The 20,616-nt window shown below is 65.8% G+C and overlaps 9 protein-coding genes across 9 annotated transcripts in view; 3 read left to right on the top strand and 6 right to left on the bottom strand.

Annotated features, from left to right (window-relative positions):
• Positions 1-507: 507 nt before the first annotated feature.
• F751_1322 (26S proteasome non-ATPase regulatory subunit 10) lies at positions 508-1,605 on the top strand (the record flags this gene model as incomplete). The annotated part of the gene is made up of 3 exons (XM_011401814.1): positions 508-720; positions 882-1,265; positions 1,486-1,605. 3 exons carry the CDS (start codon positions 508-510, stop codon positions 1,603-1,605), a joined length of 717 nt encoding a protein of 238 aa, XP_011400116.1.
• Positions 1,606-2,468: 863 nt separating this feature from the next.
• On the bottom strand, positions 2,469-5,329 carry F751_1321 (hypothetical protein; the record flags this gene model as incomplete). Its single annotated transcript, XM_011401813.1, has 8 exons — positions 2,469-2,480; positions 3,180-3,425; positions 3,663-3,700; positions 3,770-4,010; positions 4,162-4,283; positions 4,530-4,791; positions 4,924-5,172; positions 5,318-5,329. The coding sequence occupies 8 exons, from the start codon at positions 5,327-5,329 to the stop codon at positions 2,469-2,471; spliced, it is 1,182 nt and encodes a 393-aa protein (XP_011400115.1).
• Positions 5,330-6,687: 1,358 nt separating this feature from the next.
• On the bottom strand, positions 6,688-8,821 carry F751_1320 (6-phosphogluconate dehydrogenase, decarboxylating; the record flags this gene model as incomplete). Its single annotated transcript, XM_011401812.1, has 5 exons — positions 6,688-7,056; positions 7,239-7,379; positions 7,449-8,133; positions 8,430-8,596; positions 8,762-8,821. The coding sequence occupies 5 exons, from the start codon at positions 8,819-8,821 to the stop codon at positions 6,688-6,690; spliced, it is 1,422 nt and encodes a 473-aa protein (XP_011400114.1).
• Positions 8,822-9,608: 787 nt separating this feature from the next.
• On the bottom strand, positions 9,609-12,231 carry F751_1319 (DEAD-box ATP-dependent RNA helicase 57; the record flags this gene model as incomplete). The annotated part of the gene is made up of 6 exons (XM_011401811.1): positions 9,609-9,952; positions 10,119-10,357; positions 10,590-10,801; positions 10,966-11,427; positions 11,590-11,954; positions 12,096-12,231. The coding sequence occupies 6 exons, from the start codon at positions 12,229-12,231 to the stop codon at positions 9,609-9,611; spliced, it is 1,758 nt and encodes a 585-aa protein (XP_011400113.1).
• Positions 12,232-13,121: 890 nt separating this feature from the next.
• Positions 13,122-13,959, top strand: F751_1318 (Acetyltransferase NSI; the record flags this gene model as incomplete). The annotated part of the gene is made up of 3 exons (XM_011401810.1): positions 13,122-13,161; positions 13,209-13,339; positions 13,495-13,959. The coding sequence occupies 3 exons, from the start codon at positions 13,122-13,124 to the stop codon at positions 13,957-13,959; spliced, it is 636 nt and encodes a 211-aa protein (XP_011400112.1).
• Positions 13,960-14,724: 765 nt separating this feature from the next.
• F751_1317 (hypothetical protein) lies at positions 14,725-16,070 on the bottom strand (the record flags this gene model as incomplete). The annotated part of the gene is made up of 3 exons (XM_011401809.1): positions 14,725-14,825; positions 15,031-15,162; positions 15,872-16,070. 3 exons carry the CDS (start codon positions 16,068-16,070, stop codon positions 14,725-14,727), a joined length of 432 nt encoding a protein of 143 aa, XP_011400111.1.
• A 568-nt stretch (positions 16,071-16,638) lies between these two features.
• Positions 16,639-19,120, top strand: F751_1316 (hypothetical protein; the record flags this gene model as incomplete). Its single annotated transcript, XM_011401808.1, has 4 exons — positions 16,639-16,878; positions 17,086-17,390; positions 17,712-17,896; positions 18,060-19,120. The coding sequence occupies 4 exons, from the start codon at positions 16,639-16,641 to the stop codon at positions 19,118-19,120; spliced, it is 1,791 nt and encodes a 596-aa protein (XP_011400110.1).
• On the bottom strand, positions 18,834-19,220 carry F751_1315 (hypothetical protein; the record flags this gene model as incomplete). The annotated part of the gene is made up of 1 exon (XM_011401807.1): positions 18,834-19,220. One exon carries the CDS (start codon positions 19,218-19,220, stop codon positions 18,834-18,836), a length of 387 nt encoding a protein of 128 aa, XP_011400109.1.
• A 239-nt stretch (positions 19,221-19,459) lies between these two features.
• F751_1314 (hypothetical protein) overlaps positions 19,460-20,616 on the bottom strand; it is a gene marked incomplete at both ends in the record, with an annotated part of 4,107 nt that continues 2,950 nt past the window's right edge. The window contains 3 exons of the mRNA XM_011401806.1: positions 19,460-19,814; positions 19,947-20,020; positions 20,346-20,571. Coding sequence (XP_011400108.1) covers positions 19,460-19,814; positions 19,947-20,020; positions 20,346-20,571 — 655 coding nt within the window. The remainder of the gene's footprint in view (positions 19,815-19,946; positions 20,021-20,345; positions 20,572-20,616) is intronic.

Genomic DNA, 20,616 nt, shown 5'->3' with positions numbered 1-20,616 from the left:
AGCGCCGGGCGCTGCGCTGCATTGCCTTTCCCCCCTCACACACTGAAAAGGAAGAAATCCTCCCTTACCCCCAACATTAGCCCCTTTCATCTCTTACCCCCCCGGAAAAGATCCTCGCCCGTGCGAGAAGAGATGTGAGACCTGCAGATGTGTACCCGCCCTTGGCCTGTGCTTTCCCCTCTTCACTTGACGTAACAGACTCCTCTCCCATGACATGTAAAATTCAGATTTGCAGGCGCGCAGAAATTTTGGATTCGGATGACGTGATCCAGAATTCAGCTGTGGCATGCCAGGTGCTGCCCAGTGGCGGGGCGTGTCGGTCCGGACCATTTCACGTTGTCGGGGGCAGGCCGCCTCGTGATCGATCTCAAGGCCCACGAGTCGGCCATGCCAGGGTGTTGAGGGGTCTCGAGGTAGTCCGTCACAGCCAGCCTGGTGCCCGAGCTCTCGGCGACGGGGTGACTGTCACGACGGGGCCGCCCCCTGTACACACACCGCGAGGCAGGGATGCCGATCGAGGACGCTGCGGCGGCAGCTCGGGAGGGAAACATGGACTTCATCTACCACCTTAACACGGAGCAGCTGCATGCCGTGGTCCACAAGTTTGACGAGGACAACCGGACCCTGCTCCATGTGGTGGCCTGCACGGGGGACCTGGATTTGGTGCAGTATATTCTAGACAGCGGCGGTAAAGAGCTCATCGACCACGCCGATGACGAGGTGCGTGGTGAGGCTTTTACATGAGGCCCCCTCTGGCATGGGAGGGGTGGTTTCCGATGGCCCCGGCTCGACACCGCCCGCCTCGGGCCCCGGGAATGCACCGGCATGTCGGCGCGCGGGAGCGCATGCTCACCCATGCCCGCTCCATTGCCGCCGCGCAGGGCTGGACGGCCCTGCACTCCGCGACGAGCTGCGGGTACCCCTCCGTGGCCAAGCTGCTGCTGATCACGGGTGCCAGCGCGGGGCAGACCACAGCGCAGGGGCGCAGCCCGCTCCACTACGCGGCCAGCAAGGGGTGCGTGGACATCATCCCGGATCTCGTCTCGCACGGCGCGGACGTGAACGCGCGGGACTGCACAGGGGCCACCCCCCTGCACCGCGCAGCCTCAGTGGGCTTGACCCCGGTGCTGCGTGTGCTCCTGGACACGCCCGGCGTGAAGCTGGACGTGAAGGACAACTACGGGCAGACCCCCCTCAGCCTGGCGTGCAGCGGGGGCCACCGCGTGGCTGCGCTGGTCCTGGCAGGCCGGGGTGCCGACGTGGAGGTGGGGCACGTCTGTGAGGGGAGGCAGGGTGTCTGGGAATGCGTCGTTGATTTGTTCGTATGAGGAATGTTTGCAGAACTTTGCCCTCTGAGTTCCATGGATTGTCCTTCACCCGAGCTGGCTTGTCACATCCAAGCTTGCTATTGCTCTTGATGGCATGTGCTCCGCTTTCTTCCTCCCAGCGTCCTTATGTCGCCTCCTTCCCAATCCTGCCACGCAGTCTGAGAATCAGGAGGGCGAGACGCCCCTGAGCCTGGCGGCGCCCTTTGGGTCGCTGCGCTTCCACCTGGGGCAGCTGGCCAAGGGGGAGAAGACCCTGGACGACTTTGAGCTGGCGTGAGGGTGCCCAACCGCACCCCCGCCCGCCTATCAACTTCTGGAAACCTGAGCGAAGTGGAGCTCGGGAGCAGGGATACACGGGCTGAACCTCTGTCGCACATCCCTCGGGAGGTTTGCTTGCGGAAGCAACCTGGCTGACAAATGAGCCGGCATAAACGCCCCTACCAAAGGACCCCTCGGCCGCCTGTCCCTTCATAAGCACCCAATGGGCTGGCCGAGCTTGAGGTTTCGTTGAGAACTGCACCCTCCCAACCCCCATTTTTCACCCATCACCCACAGCCCCACAAGCTGGGGACCCTCTCCCTCAAGCCCTTTGAACGGTTTGGCATGCACCATGTGAAGGTCGTCGCCCCTTTCTACCATATCTTCAGTACTCAAGACACACTTCTCTCCTCGTCTGTCTGACACGCGCCTCTTGCAGGCTCGCTTTTCCTGGTGATGTACCTCACTTTCTCAATATGCTCGGAGTGGCTGCTTGTCTTAGTATCTGGTCATTCCCCTTCATCGCGAGAGGACCAGTGAGAGGGGGGTTGGGGAGGGGGGGGGGTAATTTCGTGGGCGAGGGTCAGGTGGGTACCGTGGGATTACATGGGGTGGCAATGGCATCAAGAGAGATATGACAGAGACGGTCTGGAGCGGTCTGGAGCGATTCATGTTGCTCGCGGCGGGGAAACAAGAGGGGATGGGCAAGTCCAATGCCCTGGCGACGCCAGCCGCCTTTGGGGGGATCGAGCAGGGAAGGTCATGGAGCTTCCCCATGGGCTTTCCTGCGGAGGCTTGGGGCTGTTGCGCTGCAGATCATGAGGAGCAGGGCACCCGCGCACGGCAATGGGTGGCGCGTGGCGTGCTGTCGACAGGCACGCGTCAGGGCAGGGCCTGGAGTGTGGGCCGGCCAGGCCCCGGCGCGGCCAGGCCGGGCCCCCGCTCCATGCCGCCATCCCTCATCGCGCCGGGGTCGGTGGGGGTGTCGGGGGGCGGGGCCTGCGCCTCGCCCAGCGTGCTGGGCGGGGTGACCAGCTCCTCCTCCGACCAGGCGCGGTCGCGGGGGGCCAGCCCCTCAGCGCTGCTGCTCAGGTCCCTGGCTCCGCTGCCAAGCCCTGCGTGCCCGGCTGCATCAACCCCCGCACAGTCGGCGCCCTCCGGTGGCCGCTGCACGAGCATGTGGCACGGGTGCGCGCCGCCGCCGCCGCCGCCGCCGGTGCCCGCCGAGCCCTGGCCGCCCTTGCCCGGCCAGTGGGTGGGAAGCGTGCCCCACTTGGACCGCGGCGTGGGCTGGGGCGCGGGGGGACTGCGCAGTCGCTGGGCCCGGCCGCCGGCCCCCACCCCCGCGGCCGTGGTCACGGTCCATGCCGCCCTCGACGGCGCCTGCTGCGCCTGCTCCCAGGTCCCGCGCTGGACGGCGACGGGGACCCCTGCCCCCGCCTCGTGCGAGGCGGGCGAGGCTGGGGAGGTGGCGGCGGCGGGCCCGGCGGCCGCCCCCGCCGCTCCCACGCGGCCGCCGTCGGCGAGCGGCTGCGGGCCCTGGGCCCCCGCGTCGGGGTGCGCACGGGGATGCTGCGTGCCCGGGCCAGTCACCTGCGGGGCCTCCGCCTGCGCCTGGCCTGGCGGCCGGAACACGACGCCGTACGGCCTCGCGGCGGCGGAGCCCATGGCCGGCAGCAGGCCCACCCGGGCGCCGCCCACCGGCGTCGCACTCAGGCCCTGCAGGAGCAGGGTCAGGGTGCCGCGCAGCTCGTCGGCGCCGGCGCGCAGCGCCGCCGCCTCCTGCGCCGCAAGCGCGCGCGCCTCGGCCAGCTCCCCCTCCAGCACGGCCGCCCGCCCCTGCGCCTCGGCCAGCAGGTCGCCCAGCGCGCCCAGCGCGGCGGCGGCGCCGCGCACCAGCGCCGCCACGACCGCCTGGGCGCCGGCGCCCAGGGCGCCGGCGCCCTCGTGCACGCGCAGGCCCGCGCCCATCGCTGCCTGCAGCGCGGCCACGAGGTGGGCCGGCGGCGGGCCCGAGCCGGGCCGCAGCCCCGGCCCCGCCGCGGCGGCCAGCAGCTGCGTCAGGAGCTGGCCCACCGCCTCGGACAGTGCGCCCGCCTCCGTGCCGGCGGCGGCTGCATGCGGGTGGGTCCCGCCGGGCGCCGGCGCGGCCGCCTGCGTGCCGATGCCTGCGGCGGCGCCACCCGGGGGCGGGGCCTCCCGGTCGAGCCCCTCCCCGCCATCGCTGGCCCGGGGCGCCGCTTGCGGCGCCGACTCCTGGGTCAGCGGCTCCAGCGCCCTGCCGATGCTGACCGCGTCTGAGCCGAGACGGGTGAGCTGCTGCACTGCCAGCGCCTCCTGGTCGTCGTCGGCGCAGAGCTGCCAGGGCGGGCCGGCGTGAAGGTCCAGGTGCAAGCGCTGCCCCTCCTCCAGCTCCACCAGGTACTGGGAAGGGGGTGGGGGGGGGCAGGGGAGGAGGAATGTGAGACCTGCAAAGGCTTTTTTCAGAGTTATATTGTTGACGGTGCCCTCCGGACCGAGGCCCGAGGACTGGACATGCACCCAGCCCAGTCGCCCCATGACCAGAACCACTCACTGTGCGATCCGCGGCGCGGTAAGAGACGACCAGCCCGATCTGGGGGCTGGCGTCCTGCCTCGCGCCGTGCAGCTTGATGTGGTAGCCTACCAGGTCTTGGCCGCGCAGGTTGCTGCTGCTCCCTGCGACGGCGGCGAGGGTGGTGGCGGCTATGGGTGAGAAATCGGGGGGAAACCGCCGGCGCTGGACTTTGCACGACCTGGCTTGTATTGGTTGCTCCAAGGGCGGTGGGGGGGATAAACAGCTACGCCTTCTCACCATTCAACTTGAATACTCAGCCAGGCACCAGTCCAAGAGCCCTCTCAAAGCGAACCCCCCCCCCTTACTCCTTTCCATGCACAGAACAGCGGCACCACCCCCAACGCCACCTGGGATCCAGGTCTTGATGCGGGGCGAGGCCACCTCCATGGACTCTTCCTCCTCGTCCTCCGGCGACTGGCTGCCGGCCTCCTCCCCCCCCTCCAGACCCTCCGCGCCGGGCTCGCCACGGCGCGGCACGCCGATGTGTGGCGCGCTGTGCACGCTGCGCCCCTGCCCCCGTCCAGCGTGCGCGCTGTCCTCCCTCCAGTCCAGGATCTCGTCGGTCCAGCGACTGTGCTTGCCCCGCGTGCTGCGGGCGGGGCGGCTGGGCTTGGAGGGCAGGGGCGGCAGCGACCAGTGGGAGGAGGAGGGGCGGCGCTTGCGCCCCGGCGGCGGCGATCCGCGGTCCACCACGCCGGCGCCCTCGCCGCCCTCGCCGCCGCGCGCGCCAGCGTTTCCCACCGACCAGGAGCGGGTGGGGGAGGGCGGCAAGCCCTTGCGCAGGTACACCTCGTAGGGCAGGAGGTGGCGCTCGTACAGGCGGCGCACGTGGAAGCTGAGGTTTGTCATGGACTTGCTGGGGCCCAGCTGGCGGCCCACCGTCGCCCACTGCTTGTTCATGCTCACGGCGTCGTAGCCGCCATGCTGGCGCACCACCAGGTCCCACAGCAGGTCCAGGTCCAGCTCGGATTTGTTGAACCGGGGGGGGGTCTGTGGCAAAGGGGGAAACGGTGGGCGAGGGGTGAGGACGGGAGGATCTTGGGCGTCGGGACGCCAGATTCTCGGGGAGATTTCAAATCCGACGGTGCGGCATGGGCACCTGGGCACCCCGGAGCAAGGCTTCCTGACATCTCACGCGATGCGCCATGGAGGCGACATGGGGCGGGGAGCATGCCCCCAGGATCCCATGCCCGGCGCCCGGCAAAGGGAGGAGCCAGCACCCACCCCGAATGGAATGCGGTGGCGGGCATGAAACTCCAACAGGTCCAATCTCAGCTCCGAGGTGCGGCGTAGACCTGACAGAGAGCTCTCATCGGGTGTGGTGGGGAGTTGGGGCCAAGTGGGGCATGGGGGGGAGGCGTCAGCCTCGCCACGGAGCGAGGGGGCTGGGCTGCCTTCTTCCCGTGCCTGAGCCGGCCAGGGCGCCAGGGCCACGGATTCTACCCCCTGCACCGTTATTTCCATGGCATCATCCATTACAAGGTTTGGAGGGGTGCGTGCTATCGAGGACTGCGAACATGCGAGCTTAACAATTACGCGCATGCACTGTGCATGTTGGGGCCCTTAAGCGGCTGGAAAGCGAGAAAGCACATGAGACCGCGTGCAGCTTAATGGCCAAGTTGAGCTGCGTATGGGTGCATAAGGCAGTAGTCAGCTCTGAAGATTGCTTATGCGGAAGATTTGTCGATGCAGAAGTGTGTAGACGACGTGTCCCCTTGACATAGATGTGGTGGGTAAAGGAACAGAATTTCCAGGTCTCCATTTCCATGTTGCTCTGTGCCTCTGCTGGGCTGCACGTGGTGACGCAACAAGCTCCCAGCGTAAAAAGTGCAGATTACCTGCAGAACTGTGCACATCACTGCCTGGCTGGATGTTGGGGTTGGGATGCACCATGCACTTGCGTTTCACATCTCCCTGCCGGGATGCATGCCGCTTGTGCTCCTATTTAACCGTGCAAGCCGATCTCTCGCCGGTTGTGAATACAGCTGCCGATGCTGGAGCGCGCTGGAGCGCTGTGGTTCACCAAGGTAAAGAGATTGTGGTACCAAAACATCGCAAAAGGTGGAATGTCAGAAGTGGGATTCGAACCCACGCCCTTCCGGATACGGACCTGAACCGCACGCCTTAGACCGCTCGGCCATCCTGACGGTGGTGTTGGCTCCTGACCTGGTGTGACCCAGGGGGATGACTCGTGGAAGTCTGGCCAATTTCACGAGCCATGTTCGATCGTGTTGGAACCCGGAAGGTGAGGGGGTGGGGAGTCCTTGTGGCTTTCGAAGGTATGGATGAGTAATTTCCCCTGTTGGCGTCTCCTGAATACGGATGTCTCGAGTACGTACCCTACCCTGAACCCTGTCTCCTATCCTGAGCACGGTGCTGGATCTATGCATGTTGACAGCCAGTGCATTTATGGGGACAGCAGGGGGCAGGGGCAGATGTGCACGTACACTCTCGCACAGACAGTTCCCCCTCCACCCCCCCTTCGCCGCGCGCGCGGCTGCGCGCTCAGTTGTTGTATCCGGAGGTGGTGATGCTGTCCGCGGAGCCAAAGGACGCGTCCCACACGGTGTGCGTCCACCCCGGCCGGTCCACACGCTCGTAGGTGTGGGAGCCGAAGAAGTCGCGCTGCGCCTGGACCAGGTTGGCGGGCAGGCGGCCGCGGCGGTAGGAGTCAAAGTAGCCCAGGGAGCCGGTGATGCCGGGGATGCCAATGCCGGCGCCCACGGCCACGGCCACCACGCGGCGCCAGGCGTCCTGCTTCCGCGCCAGCTCGGCGGCAAAGTCGGGGTCCACCAGGAGGTTGGGCAGGTCGGGGTTGCGCTGGTAGGCCACCTTGATCCGGTCCAGGAACGCGGCGCGGATGATGCAGCCGCCCTGGGGCGGGTGGGTGGGTTGTTGTCAAGGGTGACCGGGGGTGGGGGTTGGTGCAGAGGCCAGGGAGTTGCATGCCAGCAGAGTCACGAAGAAGGGAGATGGGAGACCCAGGCCACGTCAGGAGCGACACCGTTGCCCACCAAGAACACAAGAATGAAACACACCCCAACCCCACCGGGTACCTTCCAGATGCGGCCCAGGTCTGCCAGCTCGATGCCCCAGCCCTTCTCCATGCTCTTGGCGCGGATGATGTTGTAGCCCTGTGCGTAGGAGCAGATCTTGGCGGCGTACAGTGCCTCGCGCACATCGGCCACCAGCGCCGCCTTGTCCACGCCGGGCGCGGCGGCCGGGGCCGCCACCCCCAGGCCCGCATACAGCGCCTCCGCCGCCACGCGCTCGTCCTTGAGCCCCGACAGGAAGCGCGCGTCCAGCGCGGCGGCCATGGTGGGCGCGGCCACGCTCAGCTCCGCGGCCTGCTGGATGGTCCACTTCCCCGTCCCCTTCATCCCCGTCTTGTCCAGGATCTTGTCCAGCAGGAAGCCCTCGCCCTCGGTGTCGCGCACGGAGAAGATGAGGCTGGTGATCATGACCAGGAAGGATTCCAGCTCGCCGCCGTTCCACTCCACAAAGGTGGCCGCCAGCTCCTCGTTGCTCAGCCCACCCACGGTGCGCAGCACGTCGTACGCCTCCGCGATCAGCTGCATGTCGCCGTACTCGATGCCGTTGTGCACCATCTTCACGTAGTTCCCAGCGCCCCCGGGCCCGATGTAGGTCACGCAGGGGCCGTCGTCGGTCTGCGCCGCCACGCGCTCCACCACGGGTCGGAGGTGGGAGTAGGCGCCCTCGTCGCCGCCAGGCATCATGGCGGGGCCGTTGCGCGCGCCCTCCTCGCCGCCGGACACCCCCATGCCGATGTGGTGGATGCCCAGGGCCGCCAGCTCCGCCTGGCGCCGCTCCGTGTTCTCGTACCACTCGTTCCCGCCGTCGATGATGATGTCGCCGGGCTCCAAGAACTGCGTCAGCTGCTTGATGGTTGCGTCCACGGGGGCGCCCGCCTTCACCAGAATGATCACGCGCCTGCTTGTTGGTGTTGGAGGGGTGAGGAAAGGCGGGGTGAGTAACCGGCTGGGTGGAGGTCGGCCATGTGCTGTTTGTAATAGAAATAGGAGGAGGGGGGCGAAACCCGGGGAAGGCGCGCGGGAGCGCCCCAGGCGAGAGGGACCCAGCAGTGGGTGACAAACCCTAGGCATAACCGCTCACGACAGAAAAGGGTACCCAGCATGGGACCGGATATCATGCAGCTGAAAGAGTGTCTCAATCCCAGACAGGAGAATTTGCGCGCCACAAGCCCAACTCCCCCCCCCCCTCCCTACCTGGGGCGCTTGAGGGAGGCCACAAAGTCCTTGAGCTCCTTGTACCCATGCAGGCGCTCGCCCACGCCCTCCTTCCCGGCCCGGGACACGGCGGCGTCCGTCTTGTCCCCAGATCGGTTGTACACGGAGATGTGGAAGCCCTTCTCCGCCACATTCAGGGCCAGATTCTGCGGGGGAGACGACTCGCGTCAGCATTCACGTCATTTGACAACGACAGCAGCGCGATCGGGGGGCCGAGGCGCGACCCTCGGGGCAGGCATGGAAGCAATATCTCATACTAGAATGGGGCAGAGCGAGCAGGGACAGGGCGGCCCGCCCCACTCCGGGTTCACCTGGCCCATGACCGCGAGGCCGATGAGCCCGACCTCCGACTGGGCGGTAGGGGAAGCCATGCTGTTGGGGATAAAAGGTGAGAAAATGGGTCGATGAAGATTCTCACAATGGGTTTATGCCGGAGGTGACCCTGGATCACGCAAACTTACTACCTCCCCCACACCTGGAATCAGCAGTCTGGGCTGAGCGTGGCGCTACCGCTGCGGTACGCCCACAGCGCCGTGCCGGAGCACAGGGGACGAGCTTGCGAGACGCCGACGACAGCCCACGCTTGGGGCTGGTCTGGTGGCGGGGTACAAATGCAGGCTTTGGAGCGGACAGAACTCGCGTGCAGGGGCCTGCTGAGGGATGCACGGCCGAGGCCAGCTGGGGAGCCATGGGTCTGTCCGCAAGGGGCCGTCACCCTTGCGCTGCAAGCAACAGGAGGCAATCCAATCGTCCTGTGATGTGCAGGGCGAAAGGATGGTTTGGGGTTTACAGGGCAGGTCACTCGATGAAGCCAGATTGAAAACTATTGGACCCACGTTTCCAACGTGGCGCACAGCGCGCCCTCCCCATCTCAGCGGGCAACATGCTGCAACCGCGCCCCCATGCCATGCATTGTTACCTGGTAGATAGTATGCACAACTTCCGCCTGCTCCGTCCATTGAGGGCCCTGCAGCTCATGCGACTGTCCAGATCACGACGGCGCAATTTCTGTCCCTTTCCTGACTAACCTGGACGGCAGAGCCCGACCGACCCGCCTGCATGCCATATTTTTCGAGTCCATGACGTGCAATATTATCAAAGAGATACTTGATGGCTTTAAATGGAAGTGTATATGCCTGTACTCCACGATTAGGGGCCTCAGGACTTTTTAGGTTTTTTGTGGGCGGCCTTGGGCCGATCAGGCGCGGCTTGTTCTGTGGACCCATCCTCCTTCTTTGCCTTCTTCGGCCTGGTTCGCACCTCCCTGGCCGGCTTGGCGGTGGCTTTCTGCGAGCTTCCTCCCTCCATCGCAGCGTCACCGTCAGCGGCCACGTCGCCCTCCTCCAGCGCAACCGCCTGCTCCGGGTCGGAGCGCTTCCGCCGCCGCTCCTTCCTCAGCGCCAGCATCCAGTCTGGGACGGGGGAGCCCGACGCCCGTACAACGTTGGCGATGCCCCGCAGGTACTTGACGTCCTCTTCCGTGAAGAAGGTGATCGCCGACCCTGCCAGGGGTTGCAGGAGATTGGTGGCGCTGGCGGCGATCGTACGGCTTGGTAGGAGGTTGAGTACACACCCTCACGCACCTGATCCGCCACACCAGGCAAGCCCATCCTCTCCAGAGCCAGTCATTCCTGCCTTCCAGAAACAAAGCCACATAACCCCTCGCACCTGCTCGCCCGGCGCGCCCGGTCCTCCCAACCCGGTGCACGTAGTCGGTGGTGGAGCGGGGGCAGTCGTAGTTGACCACGGTGTTGACCCCCGGGAAGTCCATGCCGCGCCCCAGCAGGTCGGTGGCGATCAGCACCCAGGTGCTGCCCCTGCGGAAGCTGGCGATGGCGGCGCCCCGCGCGGCATCGCTCTGGTCCGAGTGGATGCAGTCCACGTGCACGCCGTCGAAGCGCAGCTCCCTGGGAAGAAAGGAAGGAACATTTTGGAGGAGATGAAGCAGTTGCTGGACGGGTATGCGTACGACGAGCGCCCTCTTGCGAGCTGAAGGAACCTCCAGAACCCCAGTGCCATGCACGCACATGGGGCTCGCCTGGCGTAAGATCCGGATTCCTTGCACCCCCTCCCATTGGGAGCCCCATCCTACCCCCCCCCCCCCCCCCCCACCTGATGTATACAAGCAACCCCCCTGACCTGTGCACCTCCTTGGCGCGCTCCCGGCTGGCCACGAAGACCAGGATGGGAGGCTTGACACCCCCCGCCAGCAGCTGGCGCAGCGCCAGTGCCTTGCCAGCCTCCCGGCCCACGAACTGCAGGGCCTGGGTCACCGCGGCCGAGGCGTTGCCCCGCTCCCCCACCGTGATGCGCAGGGGGTCGTGCAGCACGCTCCGCGCCATGCTTTCCACCTTGGAGGGAGGGGAGGGTTGGGTGTGTGTCGAGGGCCGGGGGGTCCGATGGGGTTGGGGGGAGGGGCAAGCGGCGCCGGGCCCCGCTCCAAGGGGGATTCCTCTGGCCGCCCGACGTTCCCCCCTTTCCCCCCACGCCCCAAGCACCCCGGCAGCCCCCGCACCGTCTCGGGCAGGGTGGCGCTGAAGAGCGCGCGCACGAGGTCGGGGTGTGTGGCCGCGGCGAGCACCGCATCCACCTGCGGCGTGAAGCCCATGTCGAAGAGCTTGTCCGCCTCATCCAGCACCAGGGTCCGCACCTGACTCAGGTCCAGCCGGCGGGGCTGTGTGGTATCGGGGGGGTCGCGAGATGCTGGAACTCGTGTGCCGGACAACTCGCCGGGGGGGTGTTGATGGGGTTGACGCTCCGCGCCGCTCCGCGGCTCCTCGCCCCTCGGCGGCGCCTGCCCCTCGGCCTCCCGGCCGCCAGCCCCCTGGCCCTGGCCGCCGGCGAGCGCGGCAAGGCGCAGCGGGTTTGCCAGCAGCACGTCCACGCGCGCAAAGTCGGTGCCGGCGGCGGTGGCCTTGGAGAGCAGCGCGGCGCGCAGGCCCAGGCCCGGCAGCAGCAGGGCCAGCACACGCGCCGACTGCGCGGTCAGCTCACGAGTGGGGCTGAGGACCACGGCGCGGGGCCCCGGCGCGGTCCCCGGGCCCGCGCCGGCGGGGCCCAGCTCGCGGCGCATCGCGCGCGCGTGCAGCAGCAGGGGCAGGAGGAAGGCCAGGGTCTTGCCGGAGCCAGTGGGCGCCACGGCCAGCAGCTCGCGCCGGGCGAGCAGGGCAGGGATGGCCTGGCGCTGGATGGGGGTGGGCTCCAGGAAACCCGCGCCGGCCAGGTTGCGCAGGAGGCGGGAGGGCCGCGGGTCGCCCCTGCCCTCCCCCTCACACGCCAGCTGGGCAAAGGTGCGCAGGGGGGGTGGGGGCAGGCTGCCGGACACGCGGATGTGGTGCAGCTTGCGGATGACGTTGGCCTCCTCGTTTGGGTCGCGCGTGCTGACGTGGGGCAGGCTGTCCAGGAAGGCCGGGGTGGAGGCTTCCGAGGGGGGGCCTGCACCCTCGGCGCCCCCCCGGGAGAGACCCGGCCGGGCTGTGGCATCCAATGTGGCTTCATCGTCGCCTGGGGATGCAGGTGTGAAGGTTGGAGGACGACTGTGGGCGCGACAGCGTGTCAACATCGACATCCGGCCAGCCGACCTGTGCGGGGTGAATCCCTCACGAGTCGCATCGATGTTCCTGCTTCAGCCATGTAGAAACACACCTTCACGATCAATTGAAGTCTTACTAGTACCCTTGAGCCCCGAGCTGCCCTCAAAAAGGGCAATGTCCTTGCCGAAGCGTCTCTTGTCAAAGTTGATGCCGAGGCCGAGTGTTTGAAAAACGTCGGCCGTATCCATGGCAGGCTCAAATCTGTGCCATGCAGAGTGCAAGATACATTGCGTTGCTTTGGATTGCAGCCGTGATTGTCGCGGCCTGGTACGTGCATGGCTTACATGTATGCAGGCGCGCGCGCCTGACACAGCGCGCACCGCAGGCGTTCACTTCTGCAATTCTCAATGAGCCCATCAAGTACCGGATCCTGCATATGCAAGAAGGACTCGGGTGATTGTTGAAAATCGCGATCACAGGTATGATTGTTTTGTAATAGACTGTTTGAGGGCTCACCATGCCAATCAACCTGCAAAGGGGCAGCTGAAATATTGATCCACTGTGGTGCACAGCGATTCCGACGAATGGGGTATTGCTTGTGGATATGCAGGGCCGCAGGAACGAGGGTCAGTCTAGGAGAGAAAGCATATCCTCCCCCGTTGCAAGCCCGACCGCAGTGTGGAGTCAGACTGGCTCCATAACAGAATGGTAGCGGACAGGGATTCTAACCCCTGGCAGTGATGAATTTGTCCTGAAGATGGAGAATTCCAATGCTCATCATAGCTCCCGGTGCATTGTCGCCCTTTGTGATGTGAAGCTAGAATGACAAGGATCCAGCGGTCATCATGCCACTAGATGGATGCTCCCCATGCACAACACTGCGCGCGACTCACCAGACGTCTCCTACTTCAAGTCGACCACACATCTGCAAGCAGGTCTATCTAGAAATCGAGCATACATCATTGGATTACCTTTGCTCGTCCAGAGAGACATCGGGAGGCCGTACTGGGCTACCACGGCACTATGCCGAGCTGTGCCGTGGTGGGGTGCTGCCCTACCCTGCTCGTCAGCCCGGCATTCAGATCACGACCACCCGTTAGACACATCCTCTGGCAGGATCAAGCACATGGTCGCCACGATGCACGACCATGTCGTCCCAGCGTCGCAGCGTATGGCCTGTTCGGCTCCCTCTTCGACAGGTCTGCACCCCCCTCGCCATTAGCAGACTACTCCTCGGAGTCCCTCGATGAGGTGGTGCTGCGGAAGTTCACCCAGTCCGATGGCACGGTGTACAACGTGGTGTTCAGGAAGGGCGGTCCCGTGGACCTGGACGACCTAGAACAGCTCTGCGCCAAGGTGGGTGGTGGTGTGGGATGCAAGGGTTGGATGAAGGGGCAGGGGGTTGTGGTCAGGCCCCCCCCCCCCCTCGCTGCCACCATCCAAATTCCTGGCCGCAGCACTCGGGCCCCAGCCTCACCCCACCACCCTCCTCCCCCGTTCCCCACACCCAGGTCGGCTGGCCGCCCCGCCCCTCCGCCAAGGTGCGGATAGCCCTGGCCAACAGCTTCATGGTGGGGACGCTCACGCTGGAGGCCCCAGACCCGGGGTCCCCTGCCGCGCCGCCCCCCCGCCTCGTGGGCCTGGCCCGCGCCACGTCAGACGGCGTGTTCAATGCCACGCTGTGGGACGTGGCGGTGGACCCGGACCTCCAGAACCTGGGCCTGGGCAAGGCACTGGTGGAGACCATGGTGCGGGCCCTGCTGCGCCTGGACATCACCAACGTCACCCTCTTCGCGGACGCGCACACCATCTCCTTCTACTCCGCCCTGGGCTTCCAGCCAGACCCGCAGGGCATCAAGGGCATGTTCTGGTTCGTGCAGGGGCGGGCGGTGGATGGGGGGGGGGCTGAAGAGGGATGGGGTCGGTGCACCCCCGAACAGACATGCTGTGGTCCTGGGCTGGATCAAAAGGGGTGAATCGCCCAACACTGACAGGTATCCCCGCTACTGACAGCGCACGGGGGGCGCTTGCGGATGACGGCGTGGTGACGAGGGACAGGGAAGGGTGCTGCGGAATGGAGACTGGGCAATGGACAGCTGCAAAACCCACCAAAGCCGCTGCAAGCCCATGTGCTCGGCGCGGAGCACGCATACCTCTGTGCATCCTGAGCCCTGCAGACGCGTCGTGGCGCGCTCTCCCGGCAGTCTCCCCTCGAGTGATCCTCCTTTGTAATTCTGGAGAATGGGCAGATGCTGTGGAGGCCGTGCTCACGGATTGCAGCGTGCATCATTCAGCACATACCCTTGTCTGCATGATATTCCTCCCACACAGTATAGTACAACGATGCTGTGACATGGCTGGTGTTGTATCATTGCCAATTTCAGCTCCATGAGCTGGTCCTATATCTTGCAAGGGGAGTGAGGGCACTGCCTGGAATCATTCGTCTTGAATTGACTTGGGTGCACCTGGTACACTGAAGGATCTAAGACCACGGCATAGTATGCTACAGGCATTGGAGGGTAGCACCACCTCGTCTACTCGGGTACTTCATTACAACAACTCAACATAATGACATTTACAATAAGGGAGTATGCAACCAGGATGCATGCGCTGCAACATTCTCGTGCAGGGGCCATTGAATGGCCACTGTGTATGCCTTGCAAAGGGACGCAGTGCCTCATGCCGGTAGCTGCAGCCGTGTGAGGAGGTCTTGGCCCCACACACCAGCGAGAATCTTTCCATTAAACCCCGTTTGACCATGCCTGGGGCCCAGGTGAGGCCTGGTGGCTCACGTCTGACATGGGCAGCGTCCGGATGCGGTCCTCCACTTCGTCCATGGTCACTGCAGGATTGGTGGGCGTGTCGTCAGGGGCAGTGGCAGGTGACGCTGGAGTCCTCGCTTTCTCAGCATCGAAAACACGTTCTCAGAATCAAGGGCCTTGGAAAGTTGGGTTCACATAGTCTAACAGAGACTAGTGAAAGCCACTTCAACGCATTCTCTCCCTATCAACCCAAACGCCCCGCCCATTCCCGAAAAGGCAACTCACTCTGGCCAGCCTTGACGCTGCGATGGCAGCCCAGCAGCACTCCAAACATGGCTAGGTAGCCCCCAACTGACAGGAAGGCCAGTACAGTGGCAGCGGTAAACTCCCTGGTGTTGCTGTCAGTCCAGAGCAGGGCTGCGCAGAAGGGTTGGTGACGGGATGAGGCATGTACTTCCAACTCTGTGCTGTCGGTATTCGTGCAACACATCGCGATGCCCAGAGCTATCAATTCTTGCAATCCCTTGGCCACAATGCAGAAAGCTAATATTCCCACCCCGCAACCTCCACGTACACTGTTCAAAGGCAGCAGTCCAGTGCTTGACACTGGTCAGTGTCGTTCCCGTCAGCAATAGGAAGATGGCGGCCCATCTGAGGGAAATGATTGGAGCTGGCTTGAAGCGTTGATGGAAGGGTATTGCTGCACGCAGCACATGCCCATCAGGCAACAAGGGGAGGGGCGGAGGCATGAAGAGGAATGCTTCACTTCCTAAAGATGGGCAGGTGTCCAGCCTTGCTCCTCACAAGACTCCCTCACAGCAACTTATTCAGTCATAGTGTACCCAATGCAGCTGCTACTCACAGGTAGCTCGCAGTCAGGAAGCCTGTGTGCATGGACGGGGGTATCATGTTGGCATACGGGCGAGCGATGCTTGAGGACCTGCTGGCGTCAGCACATTAGGGTGAGGCTAGGCTATGCTACACCTTCTACACTATGTCCTTAAATGTGACAGCCCCCGATTGCAGGACAACAAAGTCCTACTGCTGAGCAAGTCTGCAGGAGACCCAGTGCAGGGTATCCTTCCCCAATCCAGCGAGCCCAACACTTGCAGAGCAGCTGCCTCACCGTATGAGAGTCCAGTCCCAGACAGGGCGTAGGTCTTTTTTGCGAGGATCAGCATGGCTGAAAGGTCCAGGACGGCGACCAGCACGGGTGCCATGAAGCAAGCCGCCAGGGCGCCATTCAGCTGCGCACCCAGGTCCCCTGCCTCTTCATTCCATTGTACGTTGGTCAGGTTGACAAAGGTGATCAGCCCCACGATCATGAAGAGTACGGAGATGACCTGCACGGGCGAGAGTGCTGGTTGAGCCCTAGGCGTGGTTAGCTCTGAAGGGCGGGCAGGGCTGCCCAACTGGACCCGTTTCGATGGAGGTTCCTCCCATACTCGCGCGAGAAGCGGGGAGGAGGCCTGTGCTCTCCAGCCCCATGGGATGAGCCAGACCCCGCCCATGCATGGGATCTGAGCCCATGTACCGTGGAGATAAACCAGAAGATCCAAAGGGCCGTGCGCCCGCCCAGGCGAGCCATGCTTGAAACCTTCTTGGAGAAACTCCTGCACCCAGCTTCCGGTGGTCAAGACTGCGGCCAGCCACGCCTGCTGTGGTCGCGAGGATGTTTGTAATGTCTTAGTACACTCAATGGGGGCTCGTCGTATGCACAGAATGCAGATCTGGGCATCAAGCTTGCACCCCCATTTGTGATTCCCCCCGCGCGCGCTAAGTCAAGGCCGGACGCGGACCATCACTCGGAATCGATACAGGCGTTCCTGCAACATCCCCGCGAGCACTCGAGGACTATAAATGCGTTTTCGGGTGTAGCACCAGGCATTCCCCATGTCGGTACGGGTCGGGCACTTGGTGGCCGCGCTGTGCCTGGCGCTGGCCATCACCTGCACCAGCCAGGAGGTCGCGAGCTCCGATCTGCTCAACGATCATGACCTCGATGATAGCTACGAGTGCTCAGTGATCAAGTCGGAGGTATCTCAGCTGGAGGGGGAGCTCAGGGCCGCCCGATCGACGGTGGCAGTACTGGAGGAGCGCCTGGTGTCGCAAACCGAGAGGGATGGCGCCGAGGTGGGTGCAAAGAGGGGGTTGAGGTGACTGTGTTGTATTCGTATTCCATGGGATGCGTGATTTAACAATGTATGCCTCTGATTGAGCAGCCAGTGGCACGTGTGTGGTATGAGCTGACAACTTCCGTGTGTTGGGAAGGGAGTCCCTCTGAGTGCAGCGCGGGCATCTCCCACAAGCGTCACCTCCCATCCCCCACCACACACCCAGCTCAAGAAGCTGCGCCAGAAGCTGGTCTCAGCGGCCAAGAGCTTGCAGGCCAGCGTTGCCAAGGCCGAGGCGCAGGCCGGGGCGCTGGTGGCCTGCGAGGCGGCCTCCCTCCGGTGCACAACCGACGCCGCCGCGGCGCGCGAGTCACTGGAAGCCCGGACCGAGAAGCTGCACCGTGCGGCGACGGCGTGCCGGGTGCGCCTGACCGACGCCACCGCCGCCCAGGTGGAGGCCCAGAGGGCTCTGGAAAGGGCGGAGAAGCGGCTGGAGGAGGCCGGGCGGGAGGTGGAGGGCTTCCGAGCCAGGTGTGTGCCGGGTGCTGGGGAGGGTGGCACGGGATAAAGTGGTGACGCAGTGAGACCGGAGCATGCTTGTTATGGCTTTGAGGGGTTTCATGAATTGTGCAGTGGGCGCTTCGTGATCCGCTCGTCCAGTCATGGCATGGAGGCCTCTTGGGGCCCTGTTGCTGGATTGGTCAAGATGGGAGACATACATGGTCGTCCCCTTCCCCGCAGAAGAACTTGGGTGCTATGCCAACGGCAGACCTGACACACATCCCCCAGTTCCTCAAACAACAGCGGTGCCTACCTCTCATCCTTCCTTTCCTCCCCATTCGCCACGCACAGGCTCGCCATGCACGAGCAGGACGGCAGCAGCCTGTTGGACCTCCAGCGATCACTGGACGCAGCGCTGGCGGCGCAGGCAGAGGCGGAGCGCACGGCGGCGGCCGCGCAGGCTGCCACGGCCGCCCTGCTTTCCACCTTTGCGGCGAGGGAGGAGTACGAGTCCCTGCAGCTGCAGCATCGCACGGGTGAGAAGCGGGTGTAGGCATGGGCGCTTTGCGGCGCATGCCCTGGTTGGCCAGACCCTCGGCATGGAGGGACGGTGTGCTTGCCAGCGGCTCACCTGGCGCCGCGCCGCGCATCCAGCCCCATCTCCCACCCACCGACCTACACACCGACGTCTTCATGCAGAGCTCCTGCCGCACTGGCTCCAGGTCTGGGTGGACCGAGGGTCCGGCGCCCTGCTGCGGCACGCCCGGGAGTGGCACACGGTGGGCTCCCAGGTGCTCAATCGAGAGGTGCTGCCCAAGGTGCAGACGGCGCGACGAGCCCTCGTCAAGCTTTGGGCGCTGCGCGTGCTGCCGTTGTTCGCGCGCGCCGACGCGGTGGTCGCCGAGCGCCTGGGCGCCGGCTGGCCGGACGTGAGGCGGCGCGCGGCGCGGCGACTCGATGAATCACAGGCCGCGCTTTCCAGCGGTGCGCGGGCCGCGCTGGCTCGCCTCCTGCGCCTGCAGGCCTCCGCGGCGGGGTCTGCCCAGGCGCTGGCCGCCGCACGGCTGCCGCCGGGGCTCACGCGCTACGCGACCCCGGCGGCCGCGTCGCTCGCGGTCTGGGCGTGCCTCGCGGCCGCCGCCCTGCCCCTGATGGCGGCCGGCCTCGGCGCGGCACTGGCCCTGCTTGCCCATTTTCTGCGCCCGGCAAGGGTTGTCTTTATGCCGCCCGCAGAGCTGGAGCCCCTGCAGCACGCGCTGCGGTATGACTTCAGGGCGCCGGGGCGGCTTGTCGCCGGCCTTCGCGAGCTGGATGAGGCGGGTGCAGTCGGCGGGGCCCCCACCCGCCTAGAAAGCCTGGGCCGGGCGGCGGCGCTCCTCATCGAAAAAGAGCGGGATGTGAATAGAAACGGCCCAGAACCACGCCGTCCCGGCGCCGATTCCTGGTTGCCGCCGCCGGCCCTGCGAGCCATGGTCAGACCCGGGCGCGGGCGCAAGAGCCTGCGCGCTGTGCCCGCTGCGCTCGTGCGCGCGTGGCACGTCGTCCTGGGCGCCGTGCTGCTGGACGCCGGCGGCGAGCTGGGACCCCTGCGACGCATGCTGGCCGGGGCTTCGAATGGCGAGAACCCCCGGCCGGCGAGCGTGGAGGCCCCCCCACTGGACAAGGAGCCCCACCAACTGGATGATGAGCTCCACTCTCTGGGAGAGGAGTCCCAGTCATCGGACAGCGATTCCCAGCGGACGAGCACGCCCAAACCCTGAAGGGCAGCCACTGGGCATGCGCCGATTCCGAACTGAAAATTACTTTCACCCGCCCAGGGTGGGAAGCATGGGATACATGAGAGCAGGAATAGGATTGCATGCAAGCCGCATCGGCCACGCTCGGGGGCTGTCGCGGCCTGGTTCCCAGGGAGCTGCAGGGTCTGAGAGGCCTCCAGCTCCCGTTCCGCCCCTGCGCACCCCACTCCTGCTCCTGATCGACTCGATATCAGGCGCTTGGTTGCGCAAGACGGTCCAGCTCCAGCGAGTCTCCCCTTTCGGCCTGCGGACCGCTTCACATCGATCGTGGTACGTGTGCAGGGTGGGGCCGTCGAATGCCCTTCAGGCTTCGGAACTCGAGTTCCGTCGCCCCGCCCTCCGCTCCTCCTGCCGCCCGCCACCGTCCCCCTGCAGGGTCACGGCGGCGCCTAGGGCCGCCATGCCCACGCTCACCGCCACCTTCAGCCCCAGGCTGAGCAGCGGGTGGGTGCGCTGGCGAGGGGAGGGGGTGGCGGGAAGCTCGGCCCCGGCCACCTCGAACGCCGCCTTGCCCTCCTGGGCCGTCGCCGGCTGCAGCGCCAGCTTGCTGCGCGCGTGCAGCCGCGCCGACAGCGGCAGCGGCGGCAGGCGGTGCCGCAGCGCCCCCGGCCGCACCGCCGCGATGGTGCGCGTGTCCTCCTCGCCCTCCTCCCCGCTGCTGTCCTCCTCGTCGGAGGAGGAGGCCGGCGGGGCGTGGGCGGCGCCGGGCGCGGGGCCGGAGACGCCGCCCGGCGCGCCCGCCGCGGCGGCCACCGCCGCGCGCAGGCGCGCTTCCTCGTCGCGGTCGGACAGCGGCAGGCCCGCGTTGTCCAGCACGCGCAGCATGCGGGCTCGCAGGAGCAGGAGCTCCCCCTCCAGCGCGCTCTGCGAGATGGGGGTCCAGTGGGAAGGGGGTCAGCCATGCGGGTGAGGTCGACCCGTGTGTTTCGTCTTGTTGTCGGGGGCCAGGCTGGCAAGGGCACGCTGATGCCCAAGGAAAGGTGGTCGGCCGAGGGCGGGACAGAGTGCGATGACCGCGGGGCGCGGCTGCAAGTCTGACCATGCACCACGCCGACCCAGAGGCCTCCCTCCGTGGGCTGGCTTGGCCGGCCATCCACATCAGAACCTCCCTTGCACTCTGCACCGTCACCGCTCGGCATGCTCCAGCCCTCCCACCTCCCCACCGTCCCCCCAAAACACACCAACCCACGGCACTCGCCTTCTCCGCGTCCGCCTGCGCCAGGCGGCCGGCGAGGTCCTCGCCCTCGCACCGTGCCGCGGCCAGCTCCCGCGCCAGGCCCTGGCGCTCCGCGGCCGCGCCGTCGGCCGCGGCCGTCAGCTCCATGACCTCCAGCAAGGCGGTGGCGTGCGCGGTCTCGACCCGCTTCCGCGCCGCGCCTTCCTCCCGCGCCTCGGCCTCGGCGCGGCGAGCGTCGCTTCCCGCGCCCGCCGCCGCGGCCTCGGCGGCCTCCTGCCCCGCG

The sequence above is a fragment of the Auxenochlorella protothecoides genome, assembly GCF_000733215.1.
Source record: "Auxenochlorella protothecoides strain 0710 unplaced genomic scaffold scaffold126, whole genome shotgun sequence".
NCBI lineage: Eukaryota > Viridiplantae > Chlorophyta > Trebouxiophyceae > Chlorellales > Chlorellaceae > Auxenochlorella > Auxenochlorella protothecoides.
Note: the sequence above shows the minus strand (reverse complement) of the source record. Positions and strands in the feature narration are given on the sequence as shown.